The sequence below is a fragment of the Rhinichthys klamathensis genome, unplaced genomic scaffold (genome assembly GCF_029890125.1).
Source record: "Rhinichthys klamathensis goyatoka isolate OS25496 unplaced genomic scaffold, OSU_Roscu_1.1 h1tg000311l_1, whole genome shotgun sequence".
NCBI classification, from domain to species: domain Eukaryota; kingdom Metazoa; phylum Chordata; class Actinopteri; order Cypriniformes; family Leuciscidae; genus Rhinichthys; species Rhinichthys klamathensis.
The window spans coordinates 1,022,479-1,046,021 of NW_026606829.1; the positions used below are offsets into that span (position 1 = coordinate 1,022,479).

Genomic DNA, 23,543 nt, shown 5'->3' on the forward strand with positions numbered 1-23,543 from the left:
AAATAATGGTTGGCCAATAAATGCTTAATTTGTCAGTCAAAATAAATCAAGTAAACAAGGCAGTTTTAAATAGTGATGCTTCCAGAGCTGTCAAATCATTTAAATCTTATACTATTCACTTTGACATTGTGAGAAAATTAGTGTCAGAGCAGAATTAAGTGCACTTGTTACATGGGTTTGATGGCCTGAGTCCAACCATATTTAAAGCATGTGGACAGTGGTCATAGATTATACAAGACCATCTTTAGGCAATGTATAATCTATGATGTGCTGGTCATGCAGCCAAACATATAGCAAAACTTTCAGACCCACTCCATTTTCATATAACACATGCTTTCATTCTGGGAAGAAAAAAAAACAACAACATTGAAGGGAAACCCTGAAAACAATCCCATATGTGCTTATTAAACTCTTTGTCGTTCCTGTAATTATTGCAGCTTGCGTCCTCAGGTGGGAGGGGGTCCTTTATAATGTAGGGCCAGGTGAAATGAGCGGGTCAGGGTATTGGACCGATGACATGAGGTATCGTGGACTGAAATGAGGTACCAGATCATCACAGCAAGCAGGAGGGCAAATAGGATGACAAAAAAACTCAGGGGCCACAACTGCCAGGGGCCTCTTTGCCATAGGCTGCTAGTAGAGGTCTTCGGTTTAATCGGGCCACTGGAAACAGAAAAATATGATAAAAAGCCATTTTTCAGCATTAACAGAAGAAAGAGACTGCCTACAGTTCTCCGCTATGGTGATAGTTGGCATAAATCAGCTGTGCCCAATCCTGCTTCATGGAGGGCCAATTTCCCAAGAGTTTAGCTCCAACCTGACCCAATACTTGTGCCTGGAAGTTTCTAGCAATTCAAAAGACTTTGATTAGCTGGTTCAGGTGTGTTTAATTAGGACTGGAGCAAGAGAATGACCCACCAGGAGCATAAATCAATTTTAATTTAAGCTTGGTATGCATTGGTGAGGTAAAATTGCTTTAATATTTGCAAATACTGCTTACGGTAGAGTTTAAGTACAGCCTTCATTTAACAATTCCAAAATGTTTCAACGATTCATGTAAAAAATGACAACATTTAAAAATGTGTCCTTGGTTCATGTTTTAAGTGCAGGCCTCACTGGTCAGGGAAGCATATGACTTCACTTTGTCAAATGATTCTCATTGCATTTTTGCAGTCCAATAGACCTAAAACACGCCTTTTTTGGACACTGCCCAAATCACTGGCTCAAGGTTAACTAAGAATATTGGGTACAACTTTAAATATGTTGGACCACACTAACTTTGATTATAAGACTTTCTTAGTCCAGGTTTAGAAAGACAATTTTAGAATTTAGAAAGAGTAAATTATGACAGTTTTCATTTTTGAGTGAACTATCCCTTTAGATTTACATATTGAATATACAGACAGGCAAATTCACCATCATTCAAAAGTTTGGGGGTTTTCAATGTTTTTGAAAGAAATCTCTTATGCTCACCAAAGCTGCATTTATTTAAACAAAAATACAGTAATAATGTGAAATTGATATTTATGAAAAACTATTCTTTATACATTTAAAAAAAAAGCTGAATTTTCAGCATCATTACTCCAGTCTTATTAAAAACTAAATGTTTCTTGAGCACCAAATCCATGCGGAAACATTTAGTTTTTAATATCAATGTTGGATATCAATCATTAGAATGATTTCTGAAGGATCATGTGACACTGAAGACTGGAGTAATGATGTAATGGCAATATCAATGTTGTAAACAGTTGCGCTGCTTAATATTTCTGATGCCTATTTTTTCAGCTGTTCAAAAAAAAAATCAGGGTGCCGTTTATCACAACAAAATACATAATTAGTGCTAACCATATCAAATCAAACAGTTTCTCACCGACTCCACTTTGTACAGGTGTTGTCCTCCAATGAGTCGGGGAAAGAAAGTCTCTCCTGCTGCCTCTAGTGACAGAGAGGGACATGACGATAATAGCTTGAGATTAACAAAGCCCTGCAGGGACTCTATTGTTTACCAGCTCTTTGGCACTGGCACACATTACAAGTGCAATTATGTGTGGGGTGTGTCGAGGTGTAAATCACATCATAAAAATCATGCAAGGCGCCACATTCGCTACACATTAACAGGCCTGGCTTTAATTCACAAACCTTAGGTGACCACAAAAGAAGTTATGTAGTTTGTAACACATTTGAAGCTACTGTGTGATGGGTGTTTGGGGCGTAAGTGTCTGCACGAGGGAGATATACCTGTGGGTCTTCGTGACATTGGTCACATGACGGGGACGGGCAGGGGTTGTAGCACGTGTGTAGAGTTTGCTGTGGGTGGGGGCGTCTCTGGGGGAGCACGTTCTCCTGATACTCAACTCCCTCCTCCTTTCCGGAAGGCAGAGATGAAAAACTGGAGCGAGGCTATAAAGGTTCACAGAAGCAACAAACACTTTTGATTGCCAAAGAGCGGACAGCACAGTTTTCACTACATGTGACAGCTTCGCTATGCTACAAAAGGCGCTTGTAAATCGAAAGAGACGGGCTCCATTAACTAATAAGGTTCATGGCGGCTCTGTCTTTTTGTGCTCTCTTGTTTTTCTCATTTGCTCCTATTCTTTGAGTCCTTTAATGGGACCAACAGATACGCTGCCTCTACCTTTTCGTGTGACACATTACACAGGCGCTCTTGGCCCTTTGGTAGTGCCAGTTCCCCACTATGTTTGTGCCCACAATTACGGCTGCCATTAAAGAGCCAGTTAGAGCGGCTGGTCTTTTCCCCTTCCCTGTAAAGCTGCCAATTAGCCATGAGCACCGAGAAATTACAAGAGGCTCTTTGAAATGGAAATGGTCCCTCTCTCTCATCAAGGTTTTTCCAAGGCTTCGGCAGGCAAATCAGCCTTTGCATCAGTGCAGAGGATTCTCTTTCCCAGAAACCAACTTCACCCCGCCCTTCCCTCTCTAAAAGGAAAGATTGAGCTTTTTAAGTCGAGATGGTACAGATTCATTCGAGTTGGATTAATTAGCAGCACGGCTGAATAATGTGTGCCTCATATATTCCTTGTATTGATTTATTTTTATGATGCCCCTAAAATAGCCTTTTTTCTCCCACAGAAAGATTGATAAATATTATGGATTTATGATTAAAGATAATAGGCCTGCGCAATATTTGAAAAAACTGACATTACGATATTTTGTTTTTCTGTGATATATATATATATATATATATATATATATATATATATATATATATATATATATATATATATAGTGATAAACAATTTCACTAGATTTTACAACAATTTCAATAGATCACTCTATTTGGAAAGAATTAATCATTCTAGAACAATTTTGAAGGGGAGTGAATCAACCATAGGAAATAAACAAATTACAAGCATAGATAAATACAATACAACAAAAATACAAATGAAATAAACAGTGCTTTGTTTTTCAGGTTCAGAAATTGAATCAAATGTATATCAACACTGCATAGATAAATTATATTTAATTTATATTTAAGACTTTGTTAAAGTAGCAAAAGTGATTTTCTCTTTGTAAATTTTGTTGATTGATTAACATTAAAGACACAGATAGCAGCAGGAGTATTAGGCTGCTGTCACTTTAAGACATGCACAGATCCAATATAATGATACGCATTTGTTTTATTTCTCCATGGCGAATGCGTTTGCGAGGATACTCATCGAGATGGAGATTGACGGGCACAAATAGACACGGAAGAGAACGTAATTCTGTGTTCGCGTACAGTCTGTCCTGCTGTGTGTGCGCACAGAAAACAGCGCAAGAGTTCCGAATTGAGTTCTTTCACGTCTTGCGCTAGAATTGTTTAAAATCGCTTGGATGTTTAAACCGACAGGACATAAAAATGCAAATAATGAACTTTCGCAGTATGATGGTTAAACTTTGCAATTAATCCGTGAATTGCATGCATTTCGAACCGTGGTGCCTGCTCTGTACGGATCAATTACGATCCTATACTTAAAGGGTTAGTTCACCCAAAAATGAAAATTCTGTCAGTAATTACTCACCCTCATGTTGTTCCAACCCCGTAAGACTGTCGTTCATCTTCGGAACACAAATAAAGATATTTTTGATGAAATCTGAGAGCGGTTCAGATTTACTCAGCCTCATGTTGTTCACGTAGTGTAACAGCGCAGCGCTATGTCAGAACGTAGGCTCACTATTGGCCGACGCTGGTCATGAGTGTGATGCTGGCCAATAGTGAGCCTACGTTCTGACGTAGCGCTGCGCTATTACACTACGTGAACTTACTCTGAGGCCCACACAGAAGAAGATGAAAAGTTGAATAAAGTCATTATTTTGGGGGGGTTTTTGCACACAAAAAAGTATTCTCGTCACTTGATAAACTTAAGGTTGAGCCACTGTAGTCACTTGGACTATTTTAACAATGTTTTTACTAACTTTTCTGGGCCGGCAGGTTTTAATTACAATAGAAGATTTAATAAAAAATATCTTAATTTGTGTTCCGAAGATGAACAAAAGTCTTACAGGGTTGGAACAACATGAGGGAGAGTAATTACTGACAGAATTTTCATTTTTGGGTGAACTAACCCTTTAACAGCGCACAATCATATATCAATCAAATAATGTGATTATTGCGGATGCACACTTTGCGAAATCGATGCTAAAACTATATATATATATATATATATATATATATATATATATATATATATATATATATATATATATATATATATATATATATATATATATATATATATATATATATATATATATATATATATATATATATATGGTGCAGCCCTAATATGAATAGCACATTGAGGCAGTAAACAGATCTTCAGCATGTCATTGTGAGGTGGAAAAGCAGCATAATGACCATTACAGAGTCGAGACTGTTATAACGTGCACAGCCTGTGACTGCTGAGTCTTAATGAGATTTGGCAAAAACGTCTCCATTCACAATTACACCGAGCATCCATTCTGCATTTAGATGACTGCAGCACTAAATATGTAAACTAATGAAGCAGTTTAGTATTCATAACTTGCTGATTTTGTTCTGGATTTGATGCCTATGAAGTGTAGGATGAACATACAGTGGGGTCTCAGAAGTCCACTAGTGCAATTTTGTGATTTGATACCATTTATCATTTTTTATCCATAAAAAAATGGACCCCACTGGATATTCATACAGGATTATTTACCTATTAAAGATCAATAGCTACAACATGGGTGATGTGTAAAATCCATATTCAACACCATCACTTAGTGAGTCTGTCCTACCATTGATGAAAAGTTCAATGATTTTATATAATTATTTAAAGTTAATGGCTGTATAAATGACAACTAAATATATTTAAAGGCCAAAGACTGATTTTATGAGCTGCAATTCATTATAAACACATGAGCAGCAGCTGGCCATTTATTGCCTCTAAATAAGTGACACTGGTATTAACACAGTTACTTCGCATCAAAATTCAATAATATTGACATCAAGCTAATGGCAAAAGCAATCTACGAGAGCCATTAAACCATTTTTGACAGACAGTGTAATGAGTAGCATTACTCACAGAGAAGCTTAAACGTATACATACACTTCCATTCAAAAGATATTTGAATGTGTTTGTGGAAACTGTAATACAGTTCTTTTAGGTTTCTTTGATCAATAGATTCCAAGCAAAGTGTACCTGTGAAACATGCTCCGTCTGGACGGCTTTAGAACAAAGTTGATGCGTCTGGCCCAGCCAAGCGCTGATGCGGTCAGGGTCAAAGGTCACAGGCTCAGGAGACCTAGTTTCAGGTGTTGAAGTCTTAAATTGTTTGGCGTACTGAGGCTTGCCGGCTCTGATGACTATCAAATACAAACGCATGCAAAACAGATGTTAGCAAAGCATAAACAAATCATGACTATGATGTAAAAAATTCCAGAGGTTGACTGCAGATTAGACAAGACATTTATCATAAAAATGTCTAATCCCTGGCCTGGATATAAGCACCAAATATAACATTTTAAAACTAGTTGCTGCATAGAATATGATACAATGGGCCAAATCACAATACAGAGGCTCAAAAGTTGAGATCTTTGCCCATCATGAACCTTATAAATGAGGTTTTAGGTGGCTATTGGCTATTTTTCAAGGATATTAGAAAACAAGTCAAATTGAGAGCAGCTCTTCCATGATTATCAAGTGATTAAGCGGTGAGAGGGACACTGCCTTCTGTGGATGGCACCAGATACACGGACCAATCAGGAGCCACAGCTTTACCTGGCACTGGCATCTGGGGTGGGGCCGCACGCTCTAAGCTCTTCTCAACGCCCTGAAAAACACAACAAATACATTCAGCATTCACCAACATTAAAGATATACACAGATGCTTATTATTCACAGCCATTTTTACCATCAAGGTTGGCTTCTATACATTAAGATGCATTTCTATTGAAAGTAATGTACTTCAATGCACTTGAATAATAGGGTGGCTTAACGTGTTCTAAAGCCAGCTCAATAAGTAAAAACATACCATCTTACAAAAAACAGACTTGTAACCATCTATTTGCATGTTACATACCCCTGCATGCTACAACGTGCAAGCACACATGTGCTTATGTCTATGTCTACCTGTAACCATCTATTTGCATGTTACATACCCCTGCATGCTACAACGTGCAAGCACACATGTGCTTATGTCTATGCATGCACACAAAGACACCAACCACCATGTGATCATTTTAGCAGGAGGCCAAAAATGGCTATACAAAAAAAAAATCCCCTAATTTGCATTACAATTACATTTAGTTGCTAGATGGAAAATGTATGCACATACACAATGGACCAGCAATCCATGTTTAAATGTATAGTATAATGTAAATAATTATAAAACGAAGTTGGAGCTGTCAGATGGACTTACTGGCTGCTTGAAGCTGACAGATCCCCTGTCTGGATGCGAGTCCACAGGACTCTTGTAGACTCTCCTCCTCAGAGGATATTTGGCTAGTTCATCTGTGCAAGACACACAAGAGAGGGTGGAAGAAAATGTTCCTGATAGGTCAAAGTTAAATTCTGTTTTAAAGTGATAAGCTAATAGAAATGTGTAGCATTCACAAAGTATAAAGGGCTACGGAAAGTATTAAACCCTCCAGTCCTCATTTGGAGTCATGATTATTACATAATCACCTGATTGTAATTCACATGTGAAGCATAAATATCTCTGGAGCACCTGCGGTGGTTTACACCACATAATGTATAAACATAATTTGTGAATGCAAAGTGCTCCAGTTTCCCTTTATTTTAACATCCACTTAGAAATGTTGTGTGGAACGTGATCAATTTAAGACAGAAATATAGTACTATTGAATAGCTAATACTTAGAGAAAACAATACTGTACATCAGTGTTATAACTAAAACTATTAAAAATTGTTTTCAGTAACAAATAAAATATAAAAATGAAAAAACTTCAGTTAATTGCCAATGCACCATTTCAATTTTTTGTTTCTATGTTTTTTATTGACATACCGTACTAAACTACTACAGCTAAAACTTAAATAAAGCTATATAGAAATGTGTGTATATAAAAAAAATAAAAATAAAAGAGGACAAAACCACATAGCAAAATAAAACTAAAAATTTTAAAATATTACAAAAGCCAATTCAAAATATTAATAAAAATATCATAGTATATAAATAAAACTACTGTACATTTCAATGTATGATGTCAAGTGTAATGTGAATAAACACAAGCTTGATACACATACCTTTAGTTGTTATCAAGTAAATGAATTGAACAAAAACAGAAAGCTAATCACAATTATTTGCATGTCAATTAATCACCACCTAAAGTTTTATGATTGCCATAGATATCTGGACAGGCTTTAAATTGAAGCCCGGACCCGCCCCGTGCCCGAGAACGTTTGGCTCGGGTCGGGTAGCAGACCACTAGATCGCCAGGGCCTTATTGGCAGGTAATGGATATGAAGATTGGATTGTATTACAGAGGCAATCCCTACCTGCAGCAGCACTGAAGGAGGACGAGTCCGTGTCATCCCGGGAGATTGACCGACCAATGTCCACCGAAGGGTCCCACTCCAGAACCTGGTGATCTTGACTGGATTGAGGAAGGCAGGCCTGAGACTGATGCGCCATGGTGCGCTCTAAAAAACACTCATCCTCCAGCATACTCTCAGAGGGACAGCCAGAGTCAGGGGCACACAGAGCCCAATCCTCTTCGAAAACCTGGCATAACACAATTAAACATCTTAAAACACTTGCATTTTCAGAATTACATTTCAGTTTAAAGGTATTTATTTAGAAGGAAGAAGATATGTTTTTTTTTAATGTCCTTGGAGCCGCTTATGCTCACCAAGGCTGCATTTATTTGATCAAAAATACAGCAAAACAGTATTTGTTCATTTTAATAACAAAATAAAAATGAATTATTTCTGATGTCTCTCAGAAATATAATATAAAAAGGTATAAAGATTATTTTAAAAGTTTTAAAATGTGATTTTTTCCTGTGATGGCAAAGCAGAATTTTCAGCATCATTACTCAAGTCTTCAGTGTCACATGATCCCTCAGAAATCATTCTAGAATAATGATTTTGTGCTCAATACATATTTCGTATTATTTTCAATGTTGAAAAAAGTTTAAAAGAACATACATTGTTACAAAAATATATATTTCAAACAAATAAATCGTTCCTGTCACTTTTCAATCATCAATTTAATGCATCCTTGCTGAGTAAAAGTGAAAACTTATACATTAAATAATTTTGCAGTTAATTATATATTACATCTATCACAATTATTTATGCAATACAATTAATTCATTTTTAAGTGTGACAACATTCTGAAAGTTCTGAGAACATACTGAACTGGGGTGGGGGGGGGGGGGGGGGGGGGGGGGGATGCCTACACATAGACTTTGTGTGCTTTTTCTGAGCTATGGAAAATATACTGTGGCAATTCATCATATGTCTGGTGTGGGATTCTATAAACATCCTATATCTGACAACAGCATAAAGAACATAACAACGCAAGATTTTTTAGCATTTCTTAACGTGATCCACTTGGACCTAAAGAGACAAAGGCTCACACAAGGAACTTGTTCAAATGGACAGTACATGTATTGTACAGTGGCTGCTTGGCTACAAGACAACAATTCAGGCTATTCAGGGGGTGTATTCATGACTCCTCTGCCAGAACGTATGAAGTTGGATGCTTGAGTAGCTTTCCCTTGGGATCATTTTCCGAAATATGTGAACTTGAGTGAACTTGAGATGGCACAAATTAAATTATCAAATAAAAAAAATAGCTATCAGTTTTCATAGTCAATTGTGCATATGGTGTGTGATAATACTAATCTATGGAGGATTGACCAAAAACATTAGCTAAAAGCTACCATGCTACTGCAGATCTATAATCAGTCAGCTGCTTGGCTGGCCAATATTCGGGGTGGCAAATGAGTTGAAATGATTATAAGCACCTTGATTTCAGACCAATATAAATGGAGCAATTGAATTACAAGTTCAAAAGAGACTGAGATGACTTTCAGGCTTTATCTTAGTTCATTCCAGGTGTGAAGAAAGTTTAATCTCATTTGTGCACATGCAGCATGGATATTTACCAGTCTCATGCTGAGCAGGCGTGTGTGCAGGCGGCCCAGGCCCTGAAAGACACGAGTACAGTGGAGCAGGAGTTCCTGCAGATGGCTCTCGATGGCCTGGGCGTCCGCCGGCTCGCTCCTTTGGATAAGCTCTTCTCCATGCTGGAGTAAATCGTTCAGTTTACCTGCACTCTCTCCAACCGCCTCTTGAAACCCCTGAGAGATAGATATACACACATACACGTTTAATAATCATGCACATACATACAACATCTTTCCTTGACAACAAGTTCTATAAACCCCAAAATAGAACTCATTTTTTAATAGAAAGAAAATGAAGCCTGTTTAGAATCATTAAAATGTCCAAAAGCAAAAATCTCAATAACAATTAAGCACGTTTATGCTCAAATTTTATATCAGCAATGCTATTTTCTTAGTAATGAGGAATAAATAAAAAAAAGTGAGAATTAGAAATAAAAAAAATGAAAAAAACTAAATAAAATTACTCTTCATAAATTAACTATGATTAACTATTTTAAGCATTTATTTGTATTTAATTTAAACATTATTTATATATTATTAATATAACAACCGCAATAATAATTATTATACTCACTTATAATCATTATTGACTATCATTATTATTACTGTCATTAATATGACCGTTACCATTATTGTTACTATTATTATGATGATGATCCTAATCATCACTATTATATTATTATCATTATAATCATCACTATTATTGTTATCACTATTATGGTGATTATCATGATGATGGACTATATATCATTATTATTATTATTATCATCATCATCAACTATTATGATTATTTTTTATTTATTATTGATTTCTTTAAAAACATAAAATGTCTGGACTTAAAGAAAATAAGAGTACCGTGCAGAGACATATTAATTGTCCTATTAAAAGTTCTTTATTTAAAATGTATTCATTTTGATTTTGGGGTGAAGAAATTGATTCCCCCTCCTCATTTAAAAATAAAAATGATTCATTTATTTAAATAAACTCTTGAGGATTTTTGCAATACATGTAGGTCTCTTGTTTCTCATACTTTCAGTGACCTACTATTTGGTTAATAAAGCTCAGAAATGCCTTTCAGGGATTTGAACCTGTAAATTAGGTGTTAAAGATCTGCACTTGTTGTAACACAAACCACACTATCCAGACGGCAAACAAACAGAGATCAGATTTCTCTCTGCATGGACCAATCCATGTTTCCTGAGAGTACCTGAAGCTGGTGCATCTTCGAGCAGGTGTCTTTGCCTGAGAAGTGCTCCACTTCAGTCAGTCTGAGGTCCATATCAGCCAGCCACACTGCCATCTCTTCCCTCTGCCTCTCAAAATCCTCCCGCTGGCAGACCAAATGCTGTTGCGCACACACACAGACAGAGCGAGCATCATTCTGTCTGACCGTCTACACCCTGATGCCGTTTTTAGCAGAGACAGAGACTGACAGGGAGACACACCAAAATTATAACAAGGACGTCAAAGCGGCAGACAGGGAGCGGAAATGGCATAAACAAAACCGACACTGAAGCCCACAGTAAAGGGGGGGCATATGCAGTGCAGCCAAGCATAGACCTACAGTGCGCAGGGGTCACTGCGGCTGAAAGGACAGAATTATGTAAGCCGAACGCAGGCAGAGCATAGGGCTGTATGGATAAAGAGTTAATGGGATTAAAATGAGGGAAGGAAAGGGGCAAGAGAGACTTACGCGAGTACAAAGTAGCAACTAAAACGCCTTTCAAAATCATGTGCTTTTTACGTTTTTCAGCCCCAATAAACAGTGAATATTGAGAACCTAAAAATGTGTAAACAGTAAAATATTATAATGGTAAAAAACTATATAGTAAAGAAACTTACCATTCAGGTTTTTTACCATAGATTTTTACTGTTTTTCACTGTGAAAGTGCTAACAGGAGATTTCATGTATTTTTTATAGTAAATTGCTGTTAAATTTACAGTTTTGGGAAATTAAAGACCAAATCATCTTATAATTTACAGAGTTCACTGTGTGAAATTTCACATTTGATAATTCTTTCATTGAAATATCTTTCTTTTTCTGTGTGTATTACCATGATGGTGTTCTGAATGCGTGTGCATGATACTGCACACCTTATATATTAATATTTACATCAGCTTGTGGAAAAGCTACATTTTATGAGCTTTGAATCTTCATGTGGCTTTTTCATTATCACCAGTGTTTTTGATGGTAGTCACTGTATTATAAAGGTACAAAACAGATTTTAGTGAGTTGTTATATTTACATTATGTCAGTTAGTGAAATATGCAGGTAGCAACTAAAATGTTGCTACCTTTTTTTTGCGGTAGAGTTCTGGCAACCACAGCTGCCGTTTTATTTACCATGAATTTCATTGATTTTTTACAGGGTGCTTGCTTTAAAAGATGTCACCTTTGAGGAGTTTGAGGGTCTTTATATACCTTTAACCTGCGGCACACAGTTTCCACTGTGTTACTGAGCTGATCCCAGCGCCGTCCGCAGTCCTTCGTCATTTCTACGAGCCGTGCGCCCATAGTACCTCTAAACAGGCCGACCAGAGTTCGACTCTTCTGTGTCAGGCCGTCCAGCTGGTTTAAACGCATCCTGGCCTCTGCATGCAGGTTCTGGAAAGAGATAAAAAAACAGTCGGTCTTTGGTTACTGATGACATCATGCGATTAACTAGGAGGTAACCCTAGTTCCCTAGTAACCCTCTAAAGTGTAAAATTAACCACCGGAAGGTACAAAATAAATCCCACCAGTTCTCTGATTAACTAAAGCAGGTTATTTTAAGAAATTTGTGCAAGGGGTTAAGAGGGAGGGAGGCACAATGGTGCTTAGGAGGAGAGCCAAGGAGTTTGATGGCCATTTGGTGTCATTTATCTTCACTGGCACAAGTCCCGGGCTTCTAGACAGTCTGAGTAAATGCGCTGTCGGTGCGCGTGTAAGTGTGTCTGTGTCGTTGATTACACTTTCATTGTAGAAAGCATCAAATGCTGGTCGGCATCCACTCAGCAACAGACACCTGTAGTGACTAATCTGAGATGGCCTTGCACTCATCTTATACAATAATACAGCAGCTAGGAGTTTAGGGGTAAATGATTTTTGGCAACTCCATTTTTCACCCTCAGATTTAAACTGGAAAATGGTCAGACTTGTGGCTTTAGCTCTACTGTGTTTGTTAGGCCTCAACATTTTCTTTTTCTTCTCCTTAGTGTACAGGGTCCTATCGGGTTAGGAGTGGATAATAGTGTTAATGTATAAGTATATGTATGTTATTTTAGGATACGTGTAGTAGGTAATGTGAGCAAAAGTGCAAGTGTGGGCGATGACGTTTTTTGTTTGTGTCTGTGGTGTATGTATATGGTTTTGAATTTGTAACGAATAAAAAAAGAAAAAATAATTTTGTTTTTTTGTAAATTGACATTAATATATAATATGTGTATACAAACATTTTCCAATCACCCTGAATGCATGTTATTTTTACTTGGTCCCATCACATGACTTGTTTTTTTAAATGCTAGTAAGACTTCTTAAAACCATCCAAAACAAAAAGAATATAATATATATATATATATATATATATATATATATATATATATTTTTTTTTTAAAGAACTTGACACGTGTTTTTAACTAGATTTTTCCTTTTCTTTACACACTCTTACCTGTCATTGACCCTAATATTAAGCATAAAACATCACTGAAATTAGACCCAATGTCTCCTTACCTCATACTTTTGTAACTCCTCTTTTGCTGTAACATACAGCACATGGCTGGAGTTCGGGGACGCTGCTATTTTCTCAGCTGATCGAAGCCAGTCGTCCAAGCAGGAGAGTTCCTTCTTGAATTCATACCACAGCATCCACCTCCTCTCCAGCCTGATGGACCAATAAGAAACAATTAGATAGGACAGTCTGTACAGATCAGTTATACAGACAGGTTTCCAATACACATGGATGCCTACTCACTTGACACAGCCCTCAAGAGAGAAGGAAACATCTTGGCTCACGTCTCCAATGGACGACCACTCATTAGAGAACTCATTCAAATCATCATGTAGTTGAAAGCTTCTCGTGGGACAGCAGGTCTCAGAGGACTGTAGGTAGAGACCACTTTGGTGGTTCGTATCAACACATGTTAGTATCTCTCCTCTGTCTTCATCACTTCCTCTGGGGCCTACTCTAGGGTTTCCATGGTGACTGGCTTTGAGTGATGTCTCTTCTAACATCCTGGCATGACCAAGCGCCACCTGTTTACAACAACACAAAGGGTTCATTAGGATCAAACACAGCATGATACACAGATATAGTGTGACCCTGTTGTCAAAAATGAGTTCTTTCAATTACAGTATCTAGTCTTCCTTATGAGGATGTTAATGCATCGTGGGATAAATTCATTTCTATGTAACACACTGGAGTGGAAATTTTATGTATGGGTAGTTGACATTAAAGGTAGGTGATTTGTTCACAAAACATTTTTTTGTTATGCTAGTTGAAAGTCTCTTCACATAATGATAGCAATCACTAAGTCGTCTAAATGTATTTATATTTATATTAGTCTGTGGAAGGCGTAGGACCATGAAAATGTTCATCCAATCATTGCCTTCGGTCCGAAGCCCTGCTCACGCAGACATCACACATCATCATCAGCTTGTTTCATGCTATGCAGAGTTGAGACATCAGTCACCGAGCATCCCCAACCACCTTTTACAGTTCCTCCTGAACCAAAACAACGAGCTTATGCAGCGTTTACACCATAACTACTGTAATTTGGAAGAGATGGAAACTTGTAACGTTATACTCAGAACGGTTTGTGACTCAAATTATGCGTTTCAATGGCAATACTATCAACGGCGAAATGAATCTGCAGCAGTCAGGTGGTACAGGTCAGTGCTCTTTAAGTTGTTTATGTTCATTATTATTGTATGCTGCCTGCTGAACGCATTCATGTGTTTTAGAGGAGCCGTGACTTTGGAGACGCTCGGAACATGATCTAATGTTTTCAAAACTAACTCGCTATTGCTAACCTCTCCGAAAATCGCCTATACCCTAATTTTAAATTTTGGGAAGTATTTTAGGAAGAATTTAAAACCATTTTAAACAGAAAATTGCCATTTTAATGACTACGCATGCAGCTTTTAATTGAGACTAAAAATAAATCCATTTGTCAGTTTTAAAAGTTAACTAGTTATGCCAAAAGGTTATTAAAATGGTGCAAATTTAAATCAGTGGTGACCAGGATTTAAGATAATTTTTAAAACAAATAAAAATATTGAATGAATAAATAAAATAATATAAAATGAATAAACCAAATAATAAATGAATCAATTAACATGAAAATTTAAATAAATAACAAGATACAATAAAATCATTAAATAAAAATAAAACATTCTCATAAATATGAAGAATAAAATAATGAATAAAGGTAACACTTTACAATAAGGTCTCATTTGTTAATATATTAACATGAACTAACAATGAGAAGCACATTTGTTATGGTACTTATTAATCTTTGTTAATGTTAGTTAATAAAAATAGGGTCATTGTTTGTTCACAGTGCATTAACTAATGTTAAAAAACAACTGATTTTACTAATATTAGTAAATGCTGAAATTAACATTAACTAATATTAATAAATGCTTTAGAAGTATTGCTCATTGTAAGTTCATGTTAACTAAAGTAGTCAACTAATGAAACCTTATTGTAAAGTGTAAAGTTGACAAACAAACATGAAAAGTCCCGCTAAATGTCCACCATTGCATAGTTTTCTTTTAAATCTCTCATCTAAGAAGAATTTCACGTTCACTGATTACGGTGCATCTGGTTAGAAAAGCTGTGGTTTATCTGCATAACAAACAAATTAAAACTTTCAGACAGAGGAAAGTCTCCTGTGCTCTAGGGTATAATTTCAGCCATCAAAAAATAAAATAAATCAGTTTTATGCCCATTACCCAAGGAGTTACGGCGCTGCCGCCACAGCCCTGGCAGAAAAGAAAAAAAAGCCAAATAGATTTTCCTCACTCTAATACCTGCATAATGTGGCTGGCAGAACAAGGTCAGCTATGCCAGGCCATGGCTGCTGTCAGTCAAGAGTGATGGTCCCAAAAACTGCCTTGGGCTGACCTCATGAAAAACACTTTTTAAAAAATGTTCAAGAATAGCTTCAGAACCTACGTCAGTCTCATAAGTGGTCCGCATCAGTATTTATGAAGGACTTGCCTTGCGAGATCACTTGGGGAGAACAGTTCTTTCAAAACTTCAAGCCCAACCAGCTAATAACTCAAAGTAAGATGGGCATAATTTACCTGCAACCTTGCCGTCCACCTCAGCCGCCTCTACTGTAGGTACACACTGACTTCAGGCTCAGCCGAAATAATGGTCCTTTCTCAAGGTCTGCCGTGAGTTTGCCCCAGTGGAAGGCATTAAGGCACTGGACTGAGTCTCAAGGCAGTCAGGTTGAAAATCGAAGTCACCATTATTGCTTTTCACATCCTGCAGAGAATGTTGCTCTCGCCTGAGGAGTAATGGAGTGCAAACACGACTGCAATCCATACTCTGTTCCTAACCTTTTCAGAAGTGAACATACTTATGCAGGCTGCAGGCCATATCCCATCTCAACGGTGAGCTTGTGTCTTGAGGAACAGGTGTGTACGTGTGACACCCAACAGGCGTGCAATGACACAATGACTGTTAATGGGACGTTAAGAATCTGATTTCGTGCTGATTTTCACCCTGTAGGCCTACAGTACATCCCAGCCCAGCTTAAGTTACATATCATAATGCTCTAACACACAAACCAAACCAGGGAGATTGTCATACAAGCCCAAGATGTGGAATAGGGGTATAGCAAGTTCTCACAGGTGTAAATGTAAAATAAACGTGACCATTTTGATATCCAATCCAGTCATGGACAGCTTGACCATAGTAATCATATACATGTAATCCTGCAAGAAAGTCGTGGACAAGGTTCATGGTAAATTAATATAGATAGCAGGATCAAAAAGCAGCATGAGACCCCCAAGGATGTAAATGACAGGCCGGATTACAGATGCTTAGTCATCCCATTCAGCTCGTGTCGGTGGTTTGGCTAGAAACAGACGAGGCAGGTGCATCTGGGGATCTTTCCATAACACAGCCCGCATTTAAATGAGCTGGAGTTGAATAAACACGCAAACTGTCTGTGAGTGTGGAAGAGGACAAAAAGCCCTTACATTTAGGTGAAAGGTGATGCAGGATGAGTCTGCATGTGGAAGCAAATGAAAAGTAATGATGCATTCAATACATCAATGGCGTTCAAAATCACTCTCTGGCTCCTTATTCAGGTTTTATAGTCCATTTTTCCAGATCACATGACACCTCTGTACAGACACAAAACACCCTCACAGAACATGAATGTCGCTCTGGAGAGAACATCGTTTTTCTTTCTTGTCGCCGAATAAACCTCACAGCAAACTGAGGTAAAGTTACCCTTTCGGTGGCCAATGACAATTACTTCCCTTGGCTTATGATAAGCATGGGAAAGGTCATAACATTTTAAAAGCTCAGACTGTTGCTGTTTCCATCCGAAGCAGTAAACACCCAATCTCTTGCTAAGCTCAGGGCTCGGTCTGAATCTCATCCCACACGCTGCCAAGCAAAAAGTATAACCGACAATATCTGCCCACATTCTATTGATTAATTTGAGGTGGAGGACAAAAATGGGTTTAACAGCATGTCTAATGACTCTAATCAATCACATCACTGAAAAGCTAAATACTATTTAGACTCATGGACCAACATTCTAGACGTAAACTAACTTTCCTACAATAACAATTATGGACTAAGACTACAACATACAGCAAGGAATCTAAGGATATAAAAGATAACGATGCTCAGTCTAATTAATATCAGTAGATCTAAACTGGTGAACCAAAAAGAAGAGGAAAAATAACAATGCTAAAAGCAAATAATAAAACTACGAATACTCACTAAATATCCATTTATTTAAATAAACATCTATATAAAACTACTAAAATTAGAGAAATAAAAAAAAGGTACACCTATTAAAAAAAAAAAAAAACACTTCAAGTGGTGAAAATAAAAATCCCTGTGGTGAAAATCAAGTTTTTAATGTTGTTTATGTCTATGTGGTGTTTTTAATATGCTTTAAGACTGACAAACCATGCGCAAATTCAGTCAACACCATAGCTGAGTATTTTCTCCTTAAATTGGCAGTGTACCGAAGATAGGCCGCATCCGAAATCTTAAAAATACTGCCTTTGTAGGATGCATTCCAATGTAGGGAGGCATTAGGGCGCATCCGTATCAATTGTTAACTTCACTTCCTGTCTCCTGTAAAACCTTCATCTGATTGATCTTTGAAGGCAGCATAGATGTATCCTTCACTGCCTTTGATATCCCACAATTCTGTGCTTTCCATTCGGTGAAAGCGGAGCTAAATAGTAACAATGGTGTCTCAAAGTTGCGTTTGGTGGTCAGTTTGTGTGTAAAAGTACTTTTTAACCAATGCGAATCACTTTTGATGTCATTTCTTGTGAGAAATTACTATTGAAGTAATTAAATATGCTCTAGTTATCCTCAAAGCTCTCTCTATTTTACTGTGTAGAAGATTAAACCATTACACTGCCTCAGAAGTCTGTCCAAAATCAGTTTTGTGTGGTACCTTTGTGTGCAAACACTGCCTGAAAAGTCCTGATAGGCCAGCAAGGCAACAAGTCAGCTGCCTAAATTTTCGGACGCAACCAGTCTCAAAAATGTGTTTTGAAACCATGTAAACAATCCCGTCAACGTGCGGGCCGGAACTTCCTATAATTCCTATCATGCTCTGTGGGCATTTTAACATAATGAGCAAAAGACCAATTTTAACAAAGGACAGGAAAAAGAGGTACATATAGTGGGAGAATTATGCATTTGATGTATATTACGGTGTTATGATCAACTGTCTTTCTCCATTGACGTTCTATGATGTTCAAAGAGTTTCTAAGGAGGCCGATTTTTAGAAGGCAGCTGTCTGACTCGGAGATAGCCAACGAGAACAGGTTTGTGTAACATAAGCAACACATTATTAGCTGTTTGATAACATAGTCAAGGCTAATCATATTAATTACCATTATGTGTCTGACGAAGAGAGCAAAACATAAAACGCATTACCATTCCGATACATCGACTTGTAGATGCCCCTGTATAATTTGGTCTTCTTCTGAATCAGTTTCTGGTTCAAACATATATGGCTGAATTAAACCTATATTTCCATTTGCCATCGTGTAGAGTTTATTACAGTTGACCGAGGGGATCAGGTAGTTTGTGCGATTGAGTGGAGGTGCGTATACTAAATGAAGCATTGGTGTAGTTACATTCAAGCTATTTCAAGGCATTAAGAAATTTTCACAGGGAAAATGTTCACTTTTGACTATCAAAGACTATATAATTACGGTATTGACTGGAAAGGGAATTCAAATAAATACCAACAGTTTATAAAGCAACTAGGAGAAAAATAAAAACCATGTAAACATTTATAAAATAATTTAAATTATAACTAATAATAATAACTACCTTTTTTGTACTTGCAAAATTAGGAAAAATTAATTACTATTTAGCTTCATCAGGTTAATAATTTTGCATATTGAGCTTATATACTTGTATGCTAAAGTTTTTTTAATTTTAGGTTTTACAGACACCTGGAACCGTGTTGGGCCACCACTTAATGTCCAATGTAAAATCTTCAAGCAAAACCAGTGGTTTAACATGATGAACACCACAACCCTGCACAATTTTAACACCATTTGCTCAGTGGGAGTCACAAAATTACGACAATCTAAAATAGTTCTGCTTGATTGAGCCAACCTGTTCATAAAATGTATTTTTAATTGAAAACGTGTGCACACACTTCCAGTGAGGTGACAGCATTCCACCCACTCCCGTCTGTACCGTCCCATGGAGGCGGTCTGAGGAACATCTGTGTTTCCGGTAATGGGTGCTCATGAAGACGGAGGAGATAAGGACCCTGGTGCTCTGCACCGCTTGAGCTCGAACCCTCTGTTCTCCCTCCCCGTCCTCACAGAGACTGCAGAGACTGCACTCATTGTCTCTTTGGTGCCACAGGCCCAAATTGCAAACAAACAGGCCTTTCTCAGCACCCGGATAGGGAGAAGAGGCCAGTGCCAAGACACCTGATCACATCCACTACACACACACAAAGCAAGAGATGAACCAGGCCCTCCCCCCCTCCTCTCCTTGGGCCCCTCAGAGGCCGAGCTGTGTAGAGGGCAAAAGAGCATCGGTACAGCAAACTCGCTCTGGGGTCCTGTGAACTACAGTTCATTATTGTGTCTTAATTCAAGTCCGACCGTGCCCATAATTCTCTTACTAAGAGGCGAATGCTCTGAGAAATTGTTAGTTTGTGATTAAAGTAGCTAGATCAGCCTTCAAATCCAATCCAGGCTTCTTCTAATCCCATTTACAGCACTCGCAATCTGGTGAGAGTTCTTAGACAGCATCCTCCTGGAATTGTCTCCATTTCCCATGCTTAAGACAAGATGATTCCAAAAAAAAAAAAAACAGATGACAAGGAAGATCTGCTGCTTTGTGACAATATCAAAGGTATAATGAGGACATCATCCATTAATCGCAGCACATATAGCCAAAGGCAAGCTACTCCAAAAGGCACTCTTGTTAAGATAAATTTTGCTGCTCCACATGAATGCTAGAGATGGAAATGATTGCCCTCTCAGCTGTGACTCCCCAGCTAGCAGACGTCTGACAGGTGTTGTGCTCAGGGAGAATAACACAGACTCATTCACCTGACAACTGAAAATTCATTCAAGGACAGACAGCGAGTTTAACACAGCAGAATGTCTGTTTGCCATGCCTGAAGCAAGGTCATTCTCTCAGGAGAAAGAAAGAAATAATGTGCCTCTCTATTCTAATCAATTTAAAGAGAAGATTATATATATATATATTAAAAAATATATATATATATATATATATATATATATATATATATATATATATATATATATATATATATATATATATATATATATATATATATATATATATATATATATATATATATATATATATATATATATATATATATATATATATATATATACACACAATATATATTTTACAATAAGCACTCACTATCATACGCAAAATTAAATACAAGAAATTATATATTATGTACATTTTTAAGTAAAACCAAGGCTATGTATAAAGTCAAAGCTAAACTAAATCACAGATCACCTTCGTCCCTCTCTGCTTTCATTATCTGTGCATGCCAGAAAACAAAACTGTCATTCATCCTTTACAAGTGTTGGTGAAATCTGATTCCTGGTTTTCAAACAAAGCTCTGCTCAGGGGGCATCTGCAGTTTCAGCAACGAAACAGGCCAGAAGCAACAGGGAGGAGAAAGCTCTTAAAAAAATAAATAAAGTCTAACAATGAAAGCCAGTAGCAGCATTAGACTGAATGGCCAATTACTACCGATGCATGACGCCATTCATCATTAAACTCAGCATGGTGTCATTCTGGCAAAGAAGTGTGTTTTGTTGAATGCATCTATACCCTGTCCTGAACCATAATGGGTCTGGGAGGGGAAATTTAGAAAGAAAAGACAAAGCAGGAAGCTCTCTTTTGCCCTTTTAAACCAACATACATTTCTTTCAACCAACAATCTTCAAATAAACCCACTTTTGGGGTCTTAGAGCAGGAAGCCAGAACAGTCTAACAAAAGAACAGGACATGTACAAGCAGGATAAGGAGAACTTTATTCTCTGTGCTCACAGGACTTTTTCCTGACACTGCTTAAACCCTGGTTTGTTGGGCCTCATAATCAAATCATTGGGTTTAGGCCTAAATTTGAACAAATTACCTACAGTAAACATCAAATTAGAGGGTATATTGACTGCAAATCAGATAGTTGTTTTTAAAGGGCTCACTGGAAGGCCCCAGGCAGATTGAGATAAGAGTAAGACAGAAAAATAAAACACCAATTCAAGTTCATCAAGACATGCAGTCTTGGAATCCACTCAGATGGATGAAAAAAGCTAATAATTATGTAGTTGTTAGTTTCACAATCAGCTGCCTGGAAATTAATTATTTAACATTTTTCATTCTCATCATGATGCAGTAGTGTGCAGTTTTTCCCACCACAGAGGACACTGTAAATTACATTCTTATGCTAATGATGGCAACCACAACGGAGAGATCTGTAATATTAATGATAGAAACATATGGGGAAGGAGATGACGTCTGGAGGTTAAAAATCTAAATTAAATCCCTGATTTTATTTATTTTTAATTAAAATTAAATGTTTTAAACTATTTATATTAAAATACTTATTCTATCTATACATTTATTCTATTCTAAATAGAAAATAAATTAGAAAGGGCAAAAGTTAAAGAGGACACTACAGTCACAAGTTTGGACACATTTCACAATACATTTCTCATGTAAAAAAATAAATATATATATATATGCATAGGTATACAGCTTACTGTAAATTCCTCATACTTCCATTTGAGATCTTATAGTTTTACTGACTTGTTAATAACTTCTAAAATGTGGAAATACAGGATAGGTGTGTCCAATCTTGACTAATAGTAGGCCTTATGTCTTAACGCAGGTTGTAGAGGCTCTATGACTGATTATGGTTGAAAATTGTATTTAAGCCCATTAAAACTAATTAGATAAACAACAAAAGATCTCTGACCCTGAATACAGGCCCAGTTTTAACTGCAAGAGGCATCAGATGCCAATGCGGGAATAATCAATGGGCATGGAGTATCACATTCAGCAGTAGTCTTGTAACCTGATGGGCTGGTGTTGTCACCCAACTTGTGAGTCATGCATACCATTCCACAACAACAGAAACACATTTAAATACTTTGAAAACAATGGCTTGTATAGAGGCAAAACACTTAAACACGCCTTTTGCAAACTGTCACGTGCGCAATTACCATCTGGTACATCTCCCAAAAAGTTTGTCCCTGTGTTTACATACTAGAACAAGTAATATTTAAAGAGAATTCGATTAGTGATAAATATGATTTTCGTCAAAAATCTACCCATACATGTATAAATAATTATACTCTACGCTGATTAAATGCACGTGCTAAATGCACAAACGCGGTAAAGAACGTGAACAATGTTTGTAAGCGATTAAAAAAAATGCAATAAAATGGGGGGAATTGTATTTAATTCCTTTTAAGACTTACGTGCAAACCTGTCACTCCAGCTTCCAGCTTTTTCCTTCAGGGAATCCCTCGGGGTTTCAGCAATCATACATGAGCTAAAGTTTTTATCCGCAGGGAGAAAATACTTCTGATCAGCTTTGAAATGCCAGGTATGCTTTACTAACACAGATCAAACAAGAAACAACGCTAACTGTTGTGCGATAAAGAGAAACTCTGTTGCAGGTCATTTAACACAGTCACCAGTCTTTTGAGTTGTAAGCAAATTGAACTGTCACCTGACACAGGTGAGAGGAAGCCACGCCCCCGAGCAGTTCACCCGCTCCTCCTACTCACTTTTACAACTCTGCGTGACTTAAAAGCACGGGTATTTACGTAAATAAATGATATATTGTTATTTTTGTAAGAAAAGAAAATGTGGGGAAAAAAGAAGAAAATAAACTATTATAAATTAAAGTACACGACAAGAAAAAATGATAAAGTAGGCGTACATTAAAAATTATTTTATTCATACATTGCAGACACTTATCTCTGCATTTATCTCTGCTGTGATATTATCTCAGAAATTAGCTGCCATGTCATTCAGGAACATTTCATTAATACTTTTCATAACACATATATAGACCGTAAAATCAGTTGCTGTAGATTCTACAGAAGTTTGCATGTCTGATGGTGCTGTATTCAATGTCATATGCACATTCTAATGCAACCATTTTAATCAGTATTTTTTTAATCAGTATTTTTGTAT

The 23,543-nt window shown here is 37.1% G+C and overlaps 1 protein-coding gene across 1 annotated transcript; it reads right to left on the minus strand.

Moving 5' to 3' along the window:
- Positions 1 to 375: 375 nt before the first annotated feature.
- si:ch211-137a8.2 (uncharacterized protein LOC777613 homolog) lies at positions 376 to 23,039 on the minus strand. Its single transcript, XM_056271109.1, has 13 exons — positions 22,820 to 23,039; positions 13,569 to 13,849; positions 13,328 to 13,478; positions 12,041 to 12,223; positions 10,827 to 10,964; positions 9,599 to 9,793; positions 7,983 to 8,208; positions 6,886 to 6,977; positions 6,246 to 6,297; positions 5,667 to 5,830; positions 2,239 to 2,400; positions 1,871 to 1,935; positions 376 to 663 (listed from the first exon to the last, which is right to left on the minus strand). Exons 2-13 carry the CDS (start codon positions 13,826 to 13,828, stop codon positions 447 to 449), a joined length of 1,905 nt encoding a protein of 634 aa, XP_056127084.1. The 5' UTR covers positions 13,829 to 13,849; positions 22,820 to 23,039; the 3' UTR covers positions 376 to 446.
- Positions 23,040 to 23,543: the final 504 nt, after the last annotated feature.